The sequence below is a fragment of the Lepisma saccharinum genome, chromosome 30 (genome assembly GCF_977018435.1).
Source record: "Lepisma saccharinum chromosome 30, izLepSacc3.1, whole genome shotgun sequence".
NCBI classification, from domain to species: Eukaryota; Metazoa; Arthropoda; class Insecta; order Zygentoma; family Lepismatidae; genus Lepisma; species Lepisma saccharinum.
Genome location: NC_139258.1, coordinates 7,113,909 through 7,139,007, shown reverse-complemented (window position 1 = coordinate 7,139,007; position 25,099 = coordinate 7,113,909). Strand labels below are relative to the sequence as shown.

Below are 25,099 nucleotides of genomic sequence, written 5' to 3'. Positions count from 1 at the left end.
GACTACCATGCTCAAGGTCCCGGGTTCGATCCCCGGCCGGTTCAAATCCGGGAACTTTTCTAACGGTGGAAGCGGCCCCAGCGCCTACCCAGCGTCGAATAACATGGGTACCTGGGGGAAACCCTGGGGGGTAAAGGCGGTTAGGGGCGTGATGCTGATCACATGACCCCCACTCACGACCGGATCAAGAAAGTGTGGGGCGTTACCCCCACACCCCCTATACGCCTTCATGGCATGGTGCTATGCACAGGGGAACACTTTACCTTTTTTACCTTTTTTTAGCTTGTTCAATTCTGCTTTAATCTATGCTAACCAATTTTTTTCGAGTATGACATATTTTTTATTGCCTTGAAATCAAAAAAGGGCCCTTTTGTTGTTTTGCAAACGATCGCTCTCTTTGAAATTCTGTAAATCAAAAACGGATTGTGCGATGAATGTGAAATTTTAGTAGGGTGCAGGCAGAAAGGTTTTAAACACAATTATTAATTTTCAGGTTTTCAAGATTTGTCAAAAAACAGTTCTTTTCAATTTTGCCAAACAACTTTTCTGGTCTTGTTTTGAAGCTCATTGCATTTCTTATTCAAATCCATTATCATTGTCAATTCACATTGCGTAACCATTTTTATACAGATTTTTTATCCAACAAAATATATGTACCGATGGTGTGAAGCTCATATGAAAGGAAATGTAATTTGTAAACTGTAAACACTTAAATTTCTCGGTTTAAAAATTCAATAATTTTTATAGGCAAAAATAGCAAAAGTTTTGTTTAGAATAATATACAAAATACTAATGTTAAATCACAACTGCAAATAAACAAGGCAGCTGATATTTTGCAAACTTACATCCAGAATGTTCAATTTTCACTGAAAGAAAAATTACTGAAATTATTATAGTTTGATTAACACACACAACAAATATTTCCACAACAGGTTCATATATACAATGTCAGAAACAAAAATGTATATTGTATTTACACGTGTATAATGCGCACCCTTGTTTTTGATAGGGATATGTGACAAACAATTGTATCTTGTATATAATGCACAGTACAATCCAGGTTCAAGAAATGGGTTTTTTAGTTGTAGGTCGTAAAGCTGTTGCTATGCCGATCAACAGTGAATTACATCATTCTTATTCAATGAGTCATCTGTTGCTGTGTGGACCAAGAGGAGAACATTACATTACAAAGTGAAAAATTGTGGGAAACGGCCTTTAAACTTTCATAAGTGGTTTTGCTCATTTCCTTCTTACTTTTTCTAAAAAAAAAAACTTCAAAATTTATACTTTTTCTATGACTAACGAAACATTTATTGGAGGCACATTCAGGCCCCTCAAACTAGCAGCACAAGATTTCTTCCACTAAGGCATTTCCACACTCCATATATGTCATATTATTTGGCCAGTAATACATTTTAATTCTAATTTTCTTTTTCCTTATCTTTCTTTTCATACAAAGTACCATAAAAATCACAATGTATCTTCATTTTGTAATGAGCTTATTTCAACCGCATTGCAAATAAGTGTCACCATCTTGAATGGAATACTGTTGCCATATTCACAAACTGCAGAATTCAAGCTTTGCAACGATATATATGTAACATGATAGGGTTCTGTAAACATTAAAAAATTATTCCATGCATAATACGCACCACACTTTTTTGAAAGAAGTGTGCATTATACATGAGTAAATACGGTATTTACATGTAATTTTTCATTTGCTTTAATCAATCTGTTCAAATATTTTACAGGGCCATTTACCAGAAAAAGCCTTTCTACAAAAAAATATGTATCCATATGTACAGTGCCAAAAAACATACAAGCAATTTTAAGGTTGTTCTTAAAAAATAAAAAAAATGATTTAAATTTAAAAAATCATCAAAAATGATTTTTTAAATAAAAATGTTCATATTTATCCCCCCTGTGTGTAGACTAGCACATCTCATATTTCCCAAATACCAAGATGACAACTAACATGATTTTTCATTATTTTCAGATAAAAATAAAGTACAGTCTGAAGAATGGCAATGTGTGTGTGACGTTTGTGGCAGAGTGTTCACCTCACAGCTGCAGTTTTATCAGCATATGACTCGACATTATGGATTTAAACTGCTTGTTTGCAAGTACTGTAAAAAAGGTATGCTTATTATAATCATTTTCAAAAATATAATTTCAATTCTCATACAATTATGATTAAGTATAGTAAGAATGTACGTATATGTTAATCATGTATTTTCGTCTCTAGTGAATGTAATGTATCAATTTTTCATGCATCTTCAATTTATTCTTTACTAGTGCCATCTAAGTTGTAATCGGGGATATGCCTTTACCATGTAATTCCAACATGCTTCTTGGGAACTAATCGAAACTTCGCATATCTATGTTCCAAAGAAAACTATAATAATTTTAATTATTGTATGAATTACTCAAATATACAATTATAACACCATTAAGCCTTGTTTCCATGATATGAAAAACTCAATATGCTGACCAAGGCAAAAATTTATTTTATTATAAAACATAAACTAGATGTAATGTTTTCAACCTTCTAGCAAGGTCTTCTTCAGACTCTGAACCAAGTACAAATGTAACAAGGTACAAAACAGGACGATATATATACACAAACATTACTCCCCTCCAGACTATTAGAAAGTAGTTCTGGAACATTCTAGCAGGTGGCTTTCCCTTGTCAAATGTACTTTCACCTGAAAGAGAATGTCGCTGGACTCTTATCTCACACTCTATTTCCTTCATTCTTCTTCCTTCTTTTCTCATCTTTCTCTCTTGTCCTTTCCACTCTTTCTAACACCTTCTTCCATTCCTTGTTTAACTTCAGTCACCCATTCCAGTTCATTGTGTCTTCTTCACCTTTCTTCTCTATTTCCTTGGCCTCCTTCCATTTTCTCACTAGTATTCTCTTCTCCCTTCCTATCTGCTTAGCCTCATCCCACTCTATGCCATGTCCTGTGTCTCTCGTGTGTTTAAATATCACATTTCTCTCTCTCTTAAGTCGTACATCATCCCTATGTTGTTTCAACCTGTCTTTCAGCCTCTTTTTCGTTTCTCCTATCTACACACACTGACATTCTTTACATTTCACTTCGTAGATAATCCCTTCCTCTTCCTCTTCTCTTTTTTCCTTTTTCTTGTTTGCATTCTTCGCTATTCCTAAGATGCTTCTCCCTCCCTTCCTGTAAGTTTTAATTCCCGCTTTCCTAAGCACTTTGCAAATATTTTCTGTGGTCTTCCCCATACTCCTTTATTCCAAACCTTCTCTCTTTTTCTTTCTCTTCCTCTTTTTCTTTCTCTTCCAATTCTCCCCTTCCTCTTTTCTTCCTTCTTCTGTTTATGTCCAGTCTATCCTGCTTCTCATAGCCATTCTTTTCCAGCTGTTTCCATAGGCTATTTATTTTGCCTTCTTTTTCACATTCTTTCATGCATATTTTCTTTATTCTGTCCTCCATATTCTTTATAAAATTTCTTTTTGTCACCAACCACATTCTAGATGGAAGGAAATATGTTTAGCCTTTTAGGTGAAAGTACAGTTGACAAGGGAAAGCCACCTGCTAGAATGTTCCAGAACAACTTTCTAATCGTCTGGAGGGGAGAAATGTTTGTGTATATTCCTGTTTTGTACCTTGTTTCATTTGTACTTTGTACAGAGTCTGAAGAAGACCTTGCTAGAAGGTTGAAACGTTACGTTTAGTTTATGTTTTATAATAAAATAAATATCTGCCTTGGTCAGCATATTGAGTTTTTCAAATATACAGTGCGTTCTTTTTGGCTCTGGGATAGATGCAGACAAATATATTTATGAGGGCAAATCGAAAAGTCTTTGCCCCTATATTTTCCAGCCGAAATAATAAACATGCAGGGAAATCAAAATATAGGAATTGTTCTATGTACCTTGCACTATTTTTCCACATAGTCACCACAACAGTTCAGGCATTTGTCCCATTGCACCACTAGTTTGGAGATGCCGCTGTTTTAGAATTCGGCCGGTTGATCATGGAACCACCACTGGAGCTCAGGCACCCACCAAGATGAAACCTGGCAATACCGTAAGGATTTGTGAATGATATCGTAAACACTACCGTAAGTAATGCCAAGCGCCTTGGAAATGTCCTTCAGATGCACACGCCGATCCACTTTCACCGTTTCATCCACATGGGCAATGTTTTCAATTGTGAGCGAAAATTGAGGATGCCCTGACCGACCGCTCATTGTCATGAAGGTTTCGAACTCTCAACGCCACCACCGCACACTTATCAATGTGAGATGTTTTTCCCCATACATCGGCTGCATTTCCCTATGGATGTCGATGGGCGTTTGTCCCTTGCTCCATAGAAAACGAATAACACTTTGCTGCTCATACGATGTGGACGTGTTGAGTACTACAGCCATCTTTGCAAACTGACAGCAGTTCCATGCCGTGGAGCAGCCGAGAGTTTACGCTTGGCTGTTCCAAGAAAAACCTATTGCATTGTGTGTACCGTATTTACACGTGTATAATGCGTACTGTGGTTTTTGATGGGGGAAAAGTGACAAAAAAATTGTATCTCTTGTATAATGCACAGTATAATCCATGTTCAAGAAATGGCTTTCTTATGGCCGCATGCACCAACGCCGATTATTTTAAAGTTCAGATGAACGAGATCAATATTAATTCACTCTAAATGAACTTTGTTTAAAGATTTGCATTGCACCAACAAAAAACGATGTTCAGAAGATTCCGTTCAACTGATCCGAGATTAATTTGTAAGGCTATACCTGATTGGTTGGCTAAAACAAATGACTATCAAGAACCCCATAGAGTAATGTGATGTGTTAAAGTATCAACATGTAGGAGAAGAAAATAATTCGGGCTGCAAACTTCTCTGAATTTGAGAAATGTACTAATCAACCTTGTCAATATGTACAAGGATGTAGTGGAGTGTAAAAATATAATAACATTAAAAAAGAATTGATGGCACAACACAAAAGGAGAAGGAGAAAGCATGGAACCTTCTTCTACGGGACTTTAATGGCTTACAAAATGCACTCGATTTTGAGAGAACAGCGTATGCTGAACCTTGCCCCCTCAAATAAAGATATATTATTATTATTTCTATTATTACTGTACTGTGGTAAGTATTTGAATTTTTCATTTCTTAATTCTTATATGTTTATATTGTCGTGTCGTGTAAATAGACAGTAACATGTATTTTCGTAAATTTATACAATCATATTTCCAACACCATGTATCAATATCGTAAACCTTGCACGTAATATATGACATTTATATATGTTTTGTGTTCTGGGATAGAAAGTACAGTGTGTATATATAAACATTACGACTTTGCACCACAGAACCACAAATTATTATTATTATTTTGGCAGTTTTTAGTTTACACATTTCTCGAATTATCAGCATTGTACATCCAACATCTCTAGCGTTTGCACGCCCTCAATATCACTTTCCGCTCTTTTTATATTAACAAACAACTGCCTGCAGTCGAAGCGTTAGTATCGTGAACCAGGATCAGACACCAAAACGGTGGTGAATGGCCGATCAGAAGATAAACTCGTTTTGATGTTCCTAGATTGCAATCAAGTGTTGAACCGTCTTTGTGCAATGGAATTTTCCAGTGATCCTTTCCCGATCCCAGTTTAAAATTTGATCTTCGTTCCTGCACACGGCCATTAATTGTAGGTCATAAAGCTGTTGCTATGCCATTCAAGAGCTAGTGGCGTCATACCTATTCAATGAGTCACCTGTTGCTATGTGGACCAAGAGGAGAATATCCTCTTGTGCAAACAATAAGTCATAGCCTCTCCCTCCACTGTGTTTAGCATCCTAAAGCTGTCACTCTTTAACCACCTTATTTATTCTGTAATACTAGAAAGGGAGCTCAAAATTACATTATAGATTTGCAGTACTCAGGAAGTTATTTTCTGTTATTTCTCACCCAACAAATACCGCTGATACACATCCCAAAGTCATGCTCAAAGTCTGCCCGAATGGCACTGCTTTTCTTGTGGCGCAATACATTATATTACAAAGTCAAAAATCGTGGAAAATGGCCTTTAAACCTTTATGCGTGGGATTGCTCATTTTCTCTCTACTTTTTCTAAAAAAAAAACCTTCAAAATTTATACTTTTTCCATGACTGACGTAACATTTATAAGAGGCCCATTCAGGACCCTTAAACTAGCAGTTAGCAGAACAAGATTTATTTCATTAAGGCATTAACACAATCCATATATGTCATATTTAGGGCTCGAAAGTTGAAGACCTATAAATTGCCAAAAAACAATACCTAAAAATGTCAAAAAAAGGACCTAAAAACGAAAAAAAAGGATGTATAAATGTGATCCAAATTAATTAATAACTTCTGTTTTAATTACATATTTAATGAATATGCACGGCACCTCCTTATCTGACTTGACATCTTTGCAGGCGTGTGCTGTCTGGTCGTATACACCGTGCTGAAAGCTTCAAAACAAGAGAAAGTTGCCACTTACAGCACGACCTTCCTATACAAGTTACGGTTAAAGGACCTTGTATATATTGTAATATTGAAATTAGGGAGATTTGAACGGAACACTCTGTATTATGTTGGGCCTCGTCTTCGGACACTAGGAAAAAAAAAGGATTTTTCCTCAACTTCCGAGCCCTAGTCATATTATTTGGTCAGTAATACACTTTAATTATTATATTCGTTCTCCTTATCTTTTCTTTCATCCAAAGTGCGACAAAAATCAGAACGTTCCTTCATTTTGTGATGCGTTTATTTCAACTTCATTCACATTAGTGTTGCCATCTTGAGTGGAATACTGTTGCCATATTCAGAAACTACAGAATTCAAGCTTTACTACGATATATAACACGATAGGATTCCATAAACATGAAAAAATATTCCATGCATAATACACACCAAAGTTTTTGGGTGCAAAAAATTGGGGAAAAAGTGCGCATTATACATGAGTAAATATGGTATCTCACTTTCTCAATCACGTCGCTATTTCAGCTGAAAAAAAATAGGGGCAAAGAATTTTCAACTTGCCCTCGTATATTGCAAAACAAGTACTAGCCCGTGTTATAAGAATTGATGAAATATTTGGCATGTTTGTTCTGTTTGCAAGTTGTTATCTTGCCACTGTTAACCTGACAGGATGCATGCTGGGTAAAAAATACCCAGAAGAAAATTGCTTCTTAAGTCCGAATTTTAATTGTTTCATGCATGTAAATAATATCATCTTCAATAAATAATCTAATTTTATTAAGTTTGACCAGCCATATGGCAACTGAAGTCGAGTGAATTTTTGTAAAACATTGTTGATGATCTTCTTACCATCTTTTCGTTCTCATTTTTTCTCAATTTTATCTTTCCGTAATGAAATAAAACTGTTCAAACTTTTTCTTTTGTTTCCTCATTTCAAGATTTGTAGGGTGTAAATATCACAAACCATGGCATAAGAAGGAAATATCAAAGAATGCAAATAAAATATCAATGCCTGGTGCAGTAAGGGGGGTATCGGAATCGGAAAATATCAGTTGCGCTTGATGTAGTAATTAAACATGAAACTTAATCACATATAATTCTCTATGCAAGTATTTTTTCCCACTTTTAGGTTTCGCGGAGAAGAGAGAATATATGGAACATTTAAAAATTCATGAAACCACGGATTTTAAAACCACACACCAAGATACACTTAATACAGTTCATAAGTTTCAGCCAGTTTCAGTGCAAGACTCAGGTAAGAAAACTAGTTTTACTATTTCATTTAAGTAATTGTTTTGTGATATGATGTTATTTGAAACAGGAACAAGATTAGTAACCAGTTTTTTGTGATCCCTCAGACCTTCCAAGGTATACAGGGTGTTCATGAAGTCCCGGTACCATTACAAAAATAAACATAGCTCGTGAACTACATGCAATAGAACAATACTGTTGATTGCAAAATGAGCTACAACTCTCCACGTTTATATGCCACACACGTCAATGTGCGCCCCTCTAGTTGCTCTCGGAGCATCAAGGTGGTAATCCACTTCTGCCCATACACGCCCCAGCTTATCACCAGTGACAGATAGGATACTCTCCGTTATTCTTCTTCGAAGACTAGCAACATCTGGAACAGAAGTGCGGTAAACACAATCCTTGACATACCCCCAGAAGAAGAAATCCAAGGGTGTGATATCAGGAGAACACGATGGCCAGGGAATAGGTCCATTACGGCCTATCCACCTGCCAGGGAAATGTCCATTCAGAAGACGTCCAAGGACCAATGAGGGAGTGCCCCATCTTGTTGAAATATTATGGTTTGATTGTTCTATTGCATGTAGTTTCCGTAATGTTTTTGTAATGGTACCGGGACTTCATGAACACCCTGTATCTCTGAAGATATATAAATCTACACTTTTGACTGTTATCTGAGATATTTTGGTTAGAAAGTATCGAAGCTCACAGGTTCTGGCTTCCCAATGCAATAATGGTACCATCGTTGCCTTGTAATCAAGGAGTCCTGGTTTCAAATAATGCATCAAAAATGTTGATGTTCTACTTTACTGTTTGTTCAATGCAGCATTAAAAAATGACAAAAAAAACTGCTTCTAAGTGTACATGAAGTACATAGGCAGAATTATCAGGAGTACACACACCATTCAAGTTAGAATCAAAAGTTCTGAAATGTACACCCATTGAAAATTGAATCTAGAACCAGGAATGAACTTCCTACAGTTAATTTCTACTTATTTCAAGTTCTCTACTTTTTAGGAGTTTAATGCTCGTTATAAAATTATGAGCGCGATGTACGTACAATTAACTGTCAAAAGTTGACTGCTCTAGCAGCAGCCCAAACACGATAGTCACAGGGTTGCTGATGCTCGGTGAGGAACATCGGCGATCATCCTACAGACAGATGGGTGAGGAGTGGAAGGGGTAGTGAAGGGAGTGGGGGGAGGTTGCGAAGATCGGCAAGAGCCGAGGAACCAGCAAGACTTTCCTCAATCAGCGATGCCAACCCCAGCAAAATAATACTAAACCAAGTACAGTTTGATCTTTGTTGACACCTAGCATCCTATTTTTGGCATAATGGTAAAATGTAGCATAATCTGTGAATGCCACTCCCTGGGAGAGGGAAATCGAATTCAAAGGAATATGTTTTCAGGAATAAAAATAAAATTATGTCCAAATCTAAATTCTGCTCCACCAGCGGACATGTTTCAAACGAAATGGAGTATCCGACCCTGCGACATGCTTTTTTTACAACTGTACCACGATCCATTCTCTAACTTTTCTTCATCCTGCCCGATTTAGTTCGTCAGAAGATTTTATGGTAAGAAATCGGTAGAAATGTCAGGGTAAACAATTTTCTCAAACCTTTTTAAGTTCTATGTTTTCATGCAGTTCTACGCACTTGTATTAGCGAGAGAGAGACAGACAGACAGACAGACAGAGACACACACACACACACACTCACACTCTCTCTCTCTCTCTCTCTCTCTCCCCCCCCTCCCTCCCTCCCTCCCCCCTTTTTTCAAGTAAGGTCCATTTTACAATAAAAATGTGTAAGTATATGTTTTTCAAGAAACCATTTATTTTCTGAATTTACATACACTTCTCTATTTTTCTACATAATTTCCTTGCCGGTTTAAACATTTATCGTAACGGACTATGAGATTTTGGATGCCCTACTCATAGAACTCTGCCGCCTATGATGATAGCAATTTACTCACGGAAGCTGACTTAATTGTTGTTCCTTGTGGCAAAAAGTCCAGTAACAAAACACAGTTGCCATGATGCTGCTCAAAGAATGCCGGGATCCTATATGTGCACTCATTCCCACACTCGCGTACAATTTCAAACGATATTCACAAACACCTTTGCGCCTAGTGACTACCACCTCTTCCGCCATCTGAAGACCTTCCTGGGTGGCAAGCATTTAGACACTGTTGAAGAAGTGAAAATGACAGTGTGTGGCTATCATCACAGGTGGCAGAGTTGTATGAGGAGGGTATCCAAAAACTCGTAGTTTTTTTGAAAAAACATCTTTGTTTTTATTGCAAAACGGACCTTACTTAAAAAATAACCCTCGTATTTTGCTTGTTTATTTATTTCGCGTCGTGGTTCACGAAAATGTCCTTCTTTGCACGTGGCGTGAGGATTTTTTTATTGCCAGACATTCTTGGATTACTAGCCTGGTTAAGTCAGCATTAACTTCCAACATTCCGAGTGCATGCACTCCTGTCATCACCAGGGAATGTTGATTGGTGACCAAGTGCAAGGTTAAATATGCATGGATTAGGAGGCGGACCTTATATTCTATCCTGCGATTGGTTCGCTCTGGATCCTCATGTTTCAATGAGGATGCGTGCTTTTGTAGAGAAGTGGATTCCTGACGTGACCAAGCTGAAGCCTCATGTCCCTGTTGTTCATGCTTTCTTGGGCAATGGCTGCAGGTTTTGTTACTCTTCTGTCACCGTAACTGGTGCATTTGGTTATAATTTTGGTGTCTGGTAATAAAATTTGGTGATCCTGTGATACTGTTCATCGTGACTTTTCTGATTGGCTGGTATAGCTTCGATAGTCCTCTCATCGCTTTTCTGTTTGTCCACATTCACTGGGGATGCAGTATACTCCTTGCATTCAGAGTTCCAGGTCATCTTTGACTAGGGCAGCCAACACTCCTGTATTTCCTAGGAACACCCATAGACTAAAGAGTCATTGGATAAATAATGTGCTGCACCTTGAACCTCAAGTTGAGCTTATTCATGGCACACCAGGATCAATACCTGAGAAGAGATGGAGGTTTTTTTGTGGAAGGAGCATACAGAGGCTTTCTTCATGATTGTGAACACCTTTAAAATTGGAGGGCGGAAGTTTTTAAGCCGTATGTCAGGTTTGCGTGCTTCCTTTTATGGCACGTACAGAAACTATGTTTTAATCTGCCATCTTCAGGATAAAAATCTTCCCGTAATAGATGAATAATAGTTTTTCTTGTATGTACGCATTGCTTGCATATTGATTGACGGGAAACATAGAGTTGAATGTTTGGGAAGGTTCGTTCATTGCAGAAGAACACTGGAATAAATTAAATAATGAAAATGGTAACATAGATCCAGTATGGAGTTTTCTTTTTCACAAATGGAGTAAGCCACCATCTTTAAAATTTAATGTAACAGAAAACATCAAGACACTTTGTGAAAAGAATCATGACTTTGAATTACCTGATGATATTTGGGATTCATAATTTTAAATAAATAAATAATGTGATCAATTTTTTTTATTTTTTTTTATCTGAAATAAAAATAACAGACTGCTTCTTTTCACAGTTAAGTTACTATATTACAACAATGTAACATTGACAACATCCATTATGTAACAGATTATTTTTGTTTAAAAAATTGCTAACCATTGTTATAACTGTATCTTTAGTCAAAATATAAATAAATGTCTGATGAAGGGAGTGTGTGTTCTCCTGAAATGTCACAACGAAAAACTGTTTTCTTGTGCTTGTAATAACCGTAAACTACAGGAAAATATTTGTTTAGACATTCTTCTAATGCGTAGCGACACGTAAGAGGCAGAAGTTTGAGGTTAATCGCTGTCTCTTTTTCGATCTGATCAAGTTACGAACTTGGAAAATCCATAACAAGGAGCGTTGAACTCATGATAGAGAAAGTTCGTAACTGGAGACATTACAACCAAGCTTTGGTGAAGAGGGGAAGTCTATAAAGCTCAAATTGCATTATCATGTTATGCTTCTCTCTTCTGGGGATATGGGAGCTGCTTAGAACTATTTTTTTTATTATTATTATTCTCCCAGCTCACGTATTAACATTCTATTTCTCCCGTACATTTCATTAGCAATGAAGATCACGAAATATCAGTTCGTTCCAATATAATACGAGTTTGGCGAGCCATACAACTGCAAGATCTTGGACGTTGAGCGTTCATTGGGTGTGATTGTGAATGTGGTAAAAACAGGAAGTGTAACACAAAGAGAGGTCAAGATTTTCAGTAATTTAAGAAACAAATTGATGTTCCAAACCTTAGTAAGACCTTAAGCTTTGTTTTCAGCATTCCAGGTTTAAATGCCCACGCAAAGAAATTTTTCACTGATAAGCAATAAATAACTGTTCAGAGAAATCAATGCAGCTTAGAAATAGTTAACTGGAAACTAAAGTTAGCAATTAATTGTGAGTACAGTTGTAAATAGTTTATGAAATTTGCACAAGATAAAAAATGCTTAGTTCTGGAGCATCTGTGGACTATTACATACAGATTAAGACCAAGAAACATGCAAATTTGTACATTTTTATTCTGTACTGGCTGATTGCCTATTGTTGTCCGGGTATTTATTTATCCCAATCTTCTATTAGACAGGAAAATAATGAATTCTAACTAAAGTGTAAAATGAACTTGGAGTTAAATGGCATTGCGACCCCGAAAACTATGGATTCCACACTAATATCGGTCGTTTTCGATTATTTTTACATGTCACCCCCTTCCGACCCCCTCCCCTAGGGGTGCCAGTGGTGTCTTATCCCCACAGTATTATGGGATGCAAGTGATATGTGTATCAAGTTTGGTTGAAATCGCTCCAGGCGTTCGAGAGTTATGCCGGAACAAACACGCGCATACACACACACACACATCCATTTTTATATACTGGGTGAGTCTGTTAAAAGAGGCCCCGTGGAAAATGTGCTCCTTGCATGTAGGCAACCATGGTACACCGAAGAGAAGAGCGGGGTAAAGAACATTCCAGGGTATTTGTACCAAGCAGTTTAGACAACTTGACATAGAGGGGGATTGAAAAGAAAGTGTCCAGTAATGACCGTGAGGCAGGCAGCGTGCAGGTCAGTTGAGTGCAGTTGAGCACCGAGGAAAGTTGTGAGTGTGGTTCGGTGGATCAGCATGGTATTAACGGTGCAGCAGCGTATCTTTGTTGTCGATATGTATGTACGCCTTGGTTCTTGGAAACAGTGTGCAGATTTGTTTACGATGGAGTTCGCGGTGAATGGAATTCCAGCGAAGGCCCCAAGCAAATCAGTAATGCAAAAACTGATTGCAAAATGACGGGAAACCGGATCCGTGCTGAATAGGCCAAAAGTGCGTCCAAAGACTGTCCGCACTGAGGCAAAGGTGGGCGACGCAGCGCAGCTAATAATATGCAGTCCACGAAAATCATCTCGGCGTTTGACACAACAGTTGTAGGTGTCCCAGTCAACCGCTATGCAGATCTTGAAGCAGGACTTGAACTGGCACACATTGAAAGTTACAGTGATGCATCAGGTGCGGGATGTGGACAAGGCAGCTCGCAGCTCGCGTGCAGTTTTGTGAGTGGTTTCTGTCCAATATTGCTCCGGAGGTGCTGCAGGATGGTTACTTGTTCATTTCCGATGAAGCATGGTTCCATCTGTGAGGCTACATAAACTCCCAGAACACGTGACACTGGTCAGGTGACAATCCACACGTGTTCATGGAGGTTCCACTGCATGCCCAGAAACTCTGTGTCTGGTGTTCCGTGTTGTCACGCTGCATCATCCCCGTGTTCTTCCATGAGACTGTGAACTGTGCTTGTTACATCAGTAACATATTCAACGTGTTTGTTGAACAACTGACTAAGGATGAGCGAAGGAACGCTTACTTTCAGCAGGATCACGGCGCGTACAGCATGTGCGACGATCACGCGCATTGAGTCAGTGTTCTCGCCTGATTGTGTCAACAGCCGTGGCACGAACCAACCTTGGCCACCTCGTTTTCCCGATATATCACCCTGTGATTCCTTCTTGTGGGGAGCTCTAAAGGGACAAGTGCAACAATCCTCACACACTCGAAGAACTCCAGAACAACATTATCACAGCTATCCAGGCCATCCCGCAGGATGTCCTCGCCCGTGCTTTTCAGAACATGTGGTATCTTCTGCACACGTGCCTCGAGGTCAACAGAGGACATTTCCAGCACCTCCTCTAGGTAGGTTGTTGTCACACTGTACTGTATTTACAGAAGAGATGTTTCATTAATTTACGTTTATGTCAAGTTGTCTAAACGGCTTGGCACCGATATCCTGGAATGTTCTCTACCCCGCTCTTCTCTTCGGTGTACCAGGGTTGTCTACATGCAAGGAGCACATTTTCCACGGGGCCTCTTTTAACAGACTCGCACAGTATATAGATGTAAATTTTATACTTTGTTTAATATTATCCAATCCATGAACATTTACTGGAATGATTTCGCACCACTAAAAATACACAAAATTTGTTCAGACTAAATCTCCCTTACTTTCATGGCTAAAAGTTGGTCACCCTATCTTTGAGCAGAGTAGGGTTTCATAGTAGTGTTTACTGTTTCCTTCCATTAATATATTCTTATTTGTGTATTCTGTTTTAGAAAGTAAAATCGGTTCCTCAGATTCAGATCGTGAGACAGACGATGACTCAGATTCAAATCATGAAACAGATGATCCCTCAGATTCAAGTCTAGAGACAGACGATGGCGAGATTGAAGATGGTGCTTTGAGAAGTTCAGTTAATTCAAGTGAACATGTGAGTATAGCTGAGTCATAATTGCATGTAGGCATGTGCAAAGCAGTATGTTGTGTATTTTATGTAAATTAGTTACATGAAAACATATTTAATTTGTTACGCAAGCATGAACTTTGGATATTTCAGAGAGATCTACATATTGTGGTAAACTTGATTTAAAAAATTACATGAACCGCCTCAGTGGTGCAACACTGTAGCTTGCAAATCTGACTTTTTTTTATTGCATGGCATATGCTAGGTGCTTTAAGTTTCATTGTTGCTGTTAGCTGTAATTCTTGCCCAGAGCCTGGTACTTCTCTTTTTCAAATAGTTTGCCAGCTGTCCTCATGATACTGGGTCCAACACTGGAATTTTAGGTTTCTAAGTGAGACATTATGATTGTCTCGATTTCACAGCTGGATGAAAACAGTAAGTCACTCACGTAGCAAGACAACATAACAAATATACATTGTTGTGAAGAGAGTTAGGGCCTCCCCAGTAGCGCAGTGTCAGCGTTGTCGCCTTGTAATCAAGGGGTCCCAGGTTCAATACCCAGTGGTATCATGGTTACATGAAGAATTCAAAACATTTTTGGGAATACGTAATCACCAGGGAAGAACTCTCATATTTATTAGTATGTTTTCAATAATTTTATTCAACAATTCAATAGGGCTATTCCCATATGTATTTACCAGATCAAGCCACCTAGTTTTTACTTTAACATTAGCTTTACCCATTTGACTATCACTTATACTATATTTGCACATCTAGTGCCAGAGGGCGTACCAGCACTATTAATACCAATTATAGTGTGTATTGAAATAATTAGAAATTTAATTCGCCCAATAGCTCTATCAGTGTGACTAGCAGCAAACATAATAGTTGGGCATCTAATAATATCGATAATTGGAAATACAGGAACAATATTAGAAATTATTGGACTTTGAATATTAATTTTAGCACAAATCATGTTAATTATTATAGAAACAGCCGTAGCATTTATCCAATCTTATGTATTTGCATTATTAATTGCTATTTTTTCCAGAGAATCAAAATAACTAATGTCAACAACCCAAAACCACCCATATCACCTAGTAGATCAAAGCCCCTGACTAACAACAGGTGCCGTCAGAGCAATAATGGTAACCACGGGCCTAATTAGATGATTTCATCATCAAAATATAATACTATTATTAATGGGAATTATAACCATAATTCTTACAATAATGCAATGATGACGAGATATTTCACGAGAAGGAACATATCAAGGATTACATACAAGTCAAGTCATAATAGGTCTATGATACCAATTTATAGTGGTTTGGATCCCACTTTAAACTGTAGGTCCAGTCCCAATTAGACATACTGTGCATAAAGTGGACTTAAAACACCAGCTCAATCAATCAGTCAATTGTGAAGAGAGTTAATCATTGCTAATACGTTTATGGTTCATTTTTCGTGAGTTTTTGTTTGCGATCGATTTCATTACGTCTGGTAGTGTCACCAGGCATGTACAAAATTACAAGACAGGTGGCAACAAACAAACAAACAAAAACTGAGAGAAATAGTGAATTGTAAACTTAATAGAGTGAATAACAAGTATGAACAAACATACACAGCGGGCAACACACAAAGCAAAATGCAGCAGATGGTCCCATTTTTGTACAAACGTTCCCATGAAAGTGTCACTTAGTAATTTTAAAGAGAAAACACAACAACGTATGACGATTTGTCATAGCGTCCATTCTAAAATTCAGCAAATTTTTGCAACCCTGCGTGCAGAAATCTACTAGATGAACACAAAACAAATTGAGATTTTCATTTGACTCCCTCATACTTCCCTGAAGTCTAAGTATTATGTGTGATGATGCATTTCTCGAAGAATATTTTTCTTCTGGCATATTTGGTTGCATGCATTGTAATGTAGGTTATATGAGGGTCGTTCAAGGGAAAAGTTTCCCTATGTTGCAAAAAATGTATTTCTTAAGTTACAGACAAAAATCAAGTTGCACCAATCAGCATGGTCCTTTCTCACTTCTCGACATAATTTCCAAGGCGGCACAAGCATTTGTCCCATCGTTGCACATGTTTTTGAAAGCCATCTGCAAAAAATTCGGGGTCCAGGGAATGAAGAACACTTTTCACAGCTGTCTGAACCTCCAAATCAGTTGAAAACGTTGACCCTGCAGCTGGGACTTCAGTGCAGGAAACAAGGCACCCAGGGCCAAGTCAGGGCTGTAGGGCAGGTGTGGTAATCTTTCCCATTTCATTTATCGAAGTTTATCCTGTGTTAGTGCTGCCGAATGGGGACGAGCATTGTCATCCAAAAGATTGACACCAGCAGAAAGAGTCCAGGACGTTTGCGGTAAATTGCTTTCTTCACTTTCTCCAGTGTTTGGCAATAAAGTGCAGCATTGACTGTTTCCCCATTTCTTCAAAAACTCTGTGAGCAATAATCCACACCGCCATGACTCGCTACTCCTTATGGCCAGGCCACGTTTCTCACTACATGACTCATGCTAATCATGTGCCACGCATGCACGGTAGCCCACACGAACATTGCATTGTGTGTAAATGTAGAGGAAAGACGAGAGAACATATTGCTAGCTTCATTTCATTAATCGGGCTCCGTACTTTCTCCAAAAAAAAAAAAAAAAAAAAAAAAGGGAAACTTTTTTCTTGAACGACCCTCGTAATTATCATATCAATGTTGACTCAATTTTGAATATTCCCAAAACTTATTTTCTTAGGATAGAGACAGATTGGCCTTTGCTAGTACAAAAATAAACATTTGTTTTTAGACATTGACCTACTTGTTCATTGTGTGCATGAGAATTTTTTTATTGTTCTTTCTCCACTTATGCTCAAATAGGCTTAATCAGAAATGTGTTGATGAAAACAACAAAAAGAGAAGAACCTTTATGTAAATTTATTACAAGACATTTAATACACTGGGAGTAACTCATTTTGTGTTCATTGCAGGATGTGTCTAGTGAAGATACGGAGTATTGGAATGACGAATTTTTGATGGAACTTTTGCAGACAAAGCTTGAATTAGATTTGGGTAAGTGTGCTGGTTTGCTTAATTTGTAACCATTAGCCAGCTCAATGGTGAAGCACATTAAGTGGCCCATGTTCACTTTCATCAATCATCACTAGGGCTCGGAAGTTGATGAAGAATCATTGTTCTGTTAGAACCAAAAAACAATTTTTTTATTTTGAATTTTTCAGCCTTTTTTGGCTTTTAGGTAATTTTTCAGTATATTTTTTTTTGGTGTTTTGGTTGCATAATTCTTCACTTTTGAGGTTTATGTAATGAATGTCCTGATATGGCCTTTTTAGAAAGTTCCCATTAATAGAAAATACGGTCAGCGCAACAGCACAATATTATTTTTTAACTGAAATGTTCGACAATGAATTAATTAATGATGAGGGTCATTCGGAAGTAACTTCCGTTAGGGTATAAAAGAAACACCAGGACATTGTGAGAGTTTTTATTACGAAGGATGATCGAGAAAAAAGGTTACAAAGCCTATTATGGCGTATGTGTTAGACATAGCTGGAAGATCAACACACCTAATGATGGAGGGCACTCAACACTAGTCTTCGATGTAATCACCTTTTTTGTTCAAGCACTTGTCACAACGGTAGATGAGGTTTTCCATACCGGTTGCACAGAAATCCACGTCAAGTTCTCGTAGCCACCGTGAGGCAGCTCTTTTGACATCATCACATGTCAGATAATGGTGGCCAGCCAACCAAATGGTAGTCCCAGCTCAGCTGATATTGAGCATAATGTTCTTCTTCTGTCCTCACGAATACACTCATCCACAAGAGCACAGTTCACGTCAGTGGTTGAGGTACTGGGCCTGCTGCTGTGTACAGGGTTGTCATTAACAATACTGGTCCGTCCTTCTTTGAAGGCACGACACCACTTCGCTACATGTTGCCTTGAAATTGTCCCCTCCCCATACACCTCCACAATCTGCCTATGAATGTCAGCAGGTGTAGTGTTTTTGGCCCACAGGAACCGCACCACTGCCCTCACTTCTACTCTTGACCAATTTTCTAGATGAGTCACCATTTTAAATGTCCGCTTCTCAGGTATACATGGTCAGAATCCGAAGTCCTCAAACTCGCAACAAGACAAACATGTTATTAATTTACACATAAATTTTTGTTACGTTACAGTGAATAAAACAAAAGTTACATGCTTTGTAACCTTTTTTTCCGATCATCCCTCGTATATACAACTTAAAGAGACAACTCTAAGCTATTTTTCTACATAAGCACCATTTCTGTTGAGACACTTATCATATTGGCGAATAAGGTTTACAATACCCATGTCAAAGACATCTGCCGCCTGGGCATTCAGCCATGCAGTAACACTGTCCTTGAGCTCACAGCAGAACGAGGCACAACAATCAACACCCAAGTGTATTGTGAAACCTTGAAGAAATTGCAACGAGCAATTCAAAACAGGCAACGTGGCATGTTGAGGTCTGGCATTGTTCTCGTGCATGATAACACTCACCTGCATGCTGCTGCTCGAATCAAGGACCTTCTCCAACATTTTCAGTGGGAATTGTTTGACCACCCTTCTTACAGCCCAGATTTGGCCCCTAGCGATTATCATCTCTTTCCACAAATGAAGAAGTGACTAGGGGCACAGCGCTTCAAGAATGACCAGGAGCTCAAGGACGGTGTTACTGCATGGCTGAATGCACAGGCGGCAGATGCCTTTAACATGGGTATTGTAAACCTTGTTCGCCAATATGATAAGTGTCTCAACAGAAACAGTGCTTTTCTGTTTTATACCGAAATGTTAGTTACTTTCCGAATGGCCCTCGTAATTGTGATAAATTTATTTGTCGTCCAGCAAACTTAAAATACTTTTTGTGAAGCATACTTTGAGGTCCCTTGCTTGCCACTATTATTGCTATGAAGTAAAATTAGTCACAATATAATAAAACAAAATATGCAAAATGCAACTGTATTTTCAGATGCTGACCGGCTATGTATTGTGCAATGCCCATTATGAAAGGAGGTGAATGGTTTTTATACAAAAACCTTGCCATGTATTTTATGTAACCTTCAAGTAAATATAAAGAAAACTACCAGGTGATTTGTTTGGGATGTCACAAAAGTAAAGTGTTATACAGAGGTTGTTCAGTGTATATTTGACCAAACGCGATTCCTCCCCCCTGCACTGAGAATGAACTCACCCAACCTTGGTCGGGCATGTTTATCAGTGTAGTGTGTGAGCTGTAAAAGAGTGGTTGTGTTTTCTCACTGGGCCAAAAATCCCGCCCAAACTGAGCCGCTTTTTGGGAGGAGTGCCTTGTATAACTTTCCAAGTGTTTGCATTTTCTCGCAGTTGCTTTTGGGAAGGTTATGTTGTAGCCTTTTATGACGCAAAGTTCAGTGTGTCAATGATCAGGAAGTAGTGTAAGAGCAAGAATTGTGACGTTAGTTTGACTTTATTCAAGAATGTGATCGGCAAGTATAAGGATTGCATGGCCCCAGCGTTCGGTTCTCCAACAAAGGGGACGAGAACACGGCCGTGCACACAAGCCACCACCAGTATGCAGGCAAAACTTCGCAGAATGGGCATGCAAGAGAATCCACCGACCCAAAGACAGATGGAAAATCATCTAAATATGTCTTTGGAAACTGTTAACTGCACCTTGCACCTGCTTACTGGTGGTGGCTTGTGTGCACGGCCGTGTTCTCGTCCCCTTTGTTGGAGAACCGAACGCTGGGGCCATGCAATCCTTATACTTGCCGATCACATTCTTGAATAAAGTCAAACTAACGTCACAATTCTTGCTCTTACACTACTTCCTGATCATTGACACACTGAACTTTGCGTCATAAAAGGCTACAACATAACCTTCCCAAAAGCAACTGTTTTGGCAGCATTTTCGGGAAAGCGAGAAAATGCAAACACTTGGAAAGTTATACAAGGCACTCCTCCCAAAAAGCGGCTCAGTTTGGGTGGGATTTTTGGCCCAGTGAGAAAACACAACCACTCTTTTACAGCTCACACACTACACTGACAAACATGCCTGACCAAGGTTGGGTGAGTTCATTCTCAGTGGAGGGGGAGGAATCGCGTTTGGTCAAATATACGCTGAACAACCTCTGTATACCAGAAACCATTCAAATTTATTGCCTGTTCATGGTATATACATGTGTAGGAGAGTCACAGATTTTGTATCCCACCACATTAACACTCAACACATTGCGGACACGGCACAGTTCATACCGTGCAGACATGTTGTGCCACGTGGCGTGCAGCAACTCTGGAGTGATCTGTTGAATGGCCGCTCCAATCTGCAATTGCAGGTCGGCTTCAGTCTGTGGTTTTTGTGCATACACCAATGACTTGACGTACCCCCACACAAAAAAAAAATCTGCAGGCGTTAACCATGGGAGCACGTCCACACCAGCGAACATTGAATATCCCATTAAGATGATCCTGCACTACGAGAGCCCAATGTGGCGGAGCACCATCCTGTTGAAAGATAATGGTGTCCAGTATCCCAATTTTGCATACCATACGATGCACTGAGCATGCTGTTGTGGCGTGACCACCATCTTGTCTCTCATGCACGCACGCTAGCGCCGCCACGCGGTTGAAGTGTACAAACCTCCGCTCACTCGAAACTTACGACCTTACTGCTCAGAGTATGGCAAACTGTTCAGAGATATTAACCTTGTGTGTACAACACTTTACTTTTATGACATCCCAATTGCTTTTATCCCTTTGCGGTTTAAACCACCAAACAACGGGTTCTATCGTATTATTCAACTACTCTCATGCAATTTATGAAAGAATCAAGTTTCCATTTTAAGAGGAATTTTTTTTTTAGGTCAACTTCCAAGCCATACTCATCACATAAATTATTGGGTTCATGTCCCCAGCTGGGCCTTCTTGATGAATGTCCGTTCATCAATTTTATCTATTCATCACTCGTCCTCATCAGGCAAACGTGGCGCTAAATAACAAAATTGAAAATACAATTTGTTGCACACTTGTATAGGGTTTCCGTATAGAACGCCGAATTAGAAAATTAAATAAAAATAGGGAAAATATCATGAAAATAGTTATATTTTACATAAGCAGTAACATCTCCCATTTACGTATGAAAGACAATGCCAGGCATATGTCCACCCCTACTGAGTCTGCATGTATTTATACGCTCCACAAAATTATTGATAACCCTCTCCAGATGTCTGTCCTGATGCCACCAATCACCCGTATGATTTCCGCCTTCAGTTCCAAAGGGGTTTGTGGTTTGTTGGCGTACACCTGTGATTTCACAAACCCCCATAAGAAGACATCACAGGGTGTAATATCACACTCCACCTGCCAAAACCCACACCACACAGTCGTTGTCAGCGGATGGATGGATTTCACGCTCCTGGATTATTCGAGGATTTACGGAAGGAAACCACAACAAACGAGTCAAAACAATTGAGGCTACATTAATCGGCACGACAACAGATGCCAACATTGGTAACAGCAGGGCTGCCAACCTCGAAACAAAACAATAGCAATCGATTCAAATTCGGCATCCTATACGGAACACCCTTTACTTGCAGTTTAACGAATATTGCATTTGAAACGGATCATTGAACCATTGAGAAATAAAATATCTGTTAAGTTTTAGGTTACATTCAAGATATTATTGTTATTACGTGGAATTATCCTTTGATTACATAATTTTCTACAATTTTGCAGGCTGTGAATGACATATGAAGCAGCAACAGTGAGCAGTAGATGTTTCTATGGATATTTAAGGATCCAGATTTTTACGAGACCAGAGACTGCAGTGTTTTTAGTTTTTCAATGCTTTATTTTCCATTGTTACATCCTTGTTTTTCACAAAAAAATATTGCTGCCAGTTTAAGACAGTAATATTGCATTAAAGAAAAAATGAAATGTTCATACCTTGTAAAAAAAAGAAAAGTATTTGTAAATTTTAAAAAATGTGCCAAAATTTATATATTATTTTCTTGAGTGAAAAGATCTCTGCATAGATAGGTTATTTTCAGAAGACCAGAAGTAGTGTAAATAATAAATGCACTTTATCTTAATGCCTCTACTGCTATTTTCCTACACAAAACATATACCATCCTATCTGTACTGTATTAAACTTAATCCAATTTGCAGTTGCAAGAAGTAACAAAGTGGATTAGGAAGAGGCGATAAAGTTCCACACAGAAGTTATTCTAATAACAGGAGCTAATTTTTGCATACAGGGAACATGGGAGCATTTTTTCAATTATAAAGTATTGTCCTATATTATGTCATTGTTCTATTTACTGCTTCATACCCAGTTGCGTCGCGTGAAGTTCGTATACGAGTGTTCACAATAATGTTTTTGTATTGAGATTTACTCCTCTCCCTTGTAACTTCATCTTCATTTGAAAAAATGAGAATAACAGTTCAATTTATTTTCAACAATTCCCCCCCCCCCCAATCACGCTATATTTGAAGTAATACAAGAAGGACCCTGGGGAAATTGCCCCTCTCCCCCTTAAAATCTGCCAGTAGGGATGTGACGAAGCTGAAAATTTACCGATGCCGATGTACTCACCGATAATTTTTGGAACCGATGCCGATATTTAACCGATTCCGATACATAAGATTGTTAAACAGAAATGGGATGTTATTTTCAGCATGACAAAAATACATTTTCTATGTACATTTCTATTGCATATCATATGTATATACATATATATTCTCAAGAGATGCGAATGTACATTTGCATCTACAAAATGTTATGTGAATCTTTAAGAAGAACATGGATTCTCAAGAGATTAAACATTAGTACACAAGCAGTTCTTTGAAATGCAAAATGAATTCCTGTTCTGCCAGATTCAACTTCAGAAACACGAGATTTGGAAGCACTTCAGGAAGTAACCTACTTGTTCTCTTATCGCAAATCTGTTCAGCAACACTGAACACTCAATCACTGAATACTGATGCAGCAGGTATGCCCAAGTATTTTCTCAGGACTTGCTTCAGGTTTGAATATTCATTTTTGAATTTCCAATACAACAGCAGAACCTGGTTCAGCAATGTACTGTTTTATTTCCGATCTATAGTTAGGTTGATCCTCTGAATGAGTTTCCAATAATTTTATTACAAAAACTCTACAATAATGACGAATCATAACCAAATTTTCAATAAATCTTACAAAACTAGAATATAAAAGTTATTAGAAGGTAAAGACTCTAGTATAATCTGTACCGGTTTAAATATCGGATTTTTGCCGATTCCGATACCGATGCCGATGTGTCAATTTCGGCCGATTTTCATACACCTGTAATCGGCTTCGGCACATTCCTATCTGACAGGTTTAGCGAATTTTCGCTGAAGTTAGCAACTATGTAGCGCAGACCTTTTCGAGTCCCCCTAGACATGCCTTGTATATGCTGCACCCTGGTGCCGAATGAAAGAAGTATTGCCGCTTGCATCAGTGTTCGCACAGCGAAGTGAACATCTTCGGGGTATAGTGGCCAACAGCCCCTTAGCTGTCAGCTCTATGCAACACGCACAGCAATTGTGTTCAACACCCTCCGTGGAACACCGTGGGAGTCAGTGTTACCAACTATCTAGAGGAGTTATCAACGTGAAGGAAGTAGTGTCAGTAAATTGTGTGTGTATACTCGTACATCAAACATAGTATTTTTTCGAATAAATATACGTATGTGTGTGCATTTAATACGTACGTAATTTAAGACCTATATATGAGTGTTAACGTGCTCATGCGAACATTATCAGGCGACGCACCTGTTCATACCTACTTAACTGAATATTTTCCTACTTTTTATGTCTGTAGTGCTGTGACTAAGAGGGATTCTGACCTAAATATGACATTCTGAAGTTGATTTCATGTCATTAGTGTCTACATTTTTCATATATTTTCTGTACACTGAATGCTTCTGTTTTGACTATTTGGCAGACATACACATGTGCATACACAAAGATGCTTTCAATGTCATATTTGTTTTTTTTTTGTTACATTAGCAGTAATTTAGGTAAGTGCTCGTGCAGAATCATTTTGGGAGATTTTATTTCTGCCCCCCCCCCCCCCCCTACGCACACACAAAGAGATAGCAACAAATACAGTGTGAACCCAGATTTTACATTTTCCTGCATTATACATTCAATCTTCATAGTCCCAAAATAGCAAAATATTATACAATTTTATCCCAATTAGAATTTTTTCACATTTTAAGTGTCTTCACTGTGGTCCCTGGAAAAATTGAGGTTCCACTGTATTTCATCCAAAGCCTGTCTTAAGGGTAGAAAGGCAGATGCAGTCACACTTTAAAGGACATTTGTACAAAGCTAATTGCAAAAAATAAAATAGAGAAATACGGTACTTTATGCGAGAATTCAAGATTATTGCGTATTGCAGCTTATCATGTTCTAAGGCATATTGGTTTGTTGCTAAAGTTACTGACAATTTTACCAATTTAATATAGCCTGAAATTTAGTGCAAAATTCCACCAATTTGCTGTTTTGATAACCATAAACATACAATTCATGCCAAAATTTTGCAAAGTAAA

The 25,099-nt window shown here is 38.3% G+C and overlaps 1 protein-coding gene across 4 annotated transcripts in view; it reads left to right on the top strand.

Annotated features, from left to right (window-relative positions):
* The window catches only part of LOC145981853 (uncharacterized), a 79,587-nt gene extending 56,440 nt beyond the window's left edge, over nucleotides 1–23,147 (top strand). For all 4 annotated transcript variants that reach the window (XM_083115304.1, XM_083115303.1, XM_083115301.1 and 1 more), the window contains exons 10-14: nucleotides 1,997–2,137; nucleotides 7,615–7,740; nucleotides 14,379–14,533; nucleotides 17,495–17,576; nucleotides 22,260–23,147. In XM_083115304.1, the coding sequence (XP_082971430.1) occupies nucleotides 1,997–2,137; nucleotides 7,615–7,740; nucleotides 14,379–14,533; nucleotides 17,495–17,576; nucleotides 22,260–22,270 (515 nt within the window). In that variant the 3' untranslated portion in view covers nucleotides 22,271–23,147. The remainder of the gene's footprint in view (nucleotides 1–1,996; nucleotides 2,138–7,614; nucleotides 7,741–14,378; nucleotides 14,534–17,494; nucleotides 17,577–22,259) is intronic.
* Nucleotides 23,148–25,099: the final 1,952 nt, after the last annotated feature.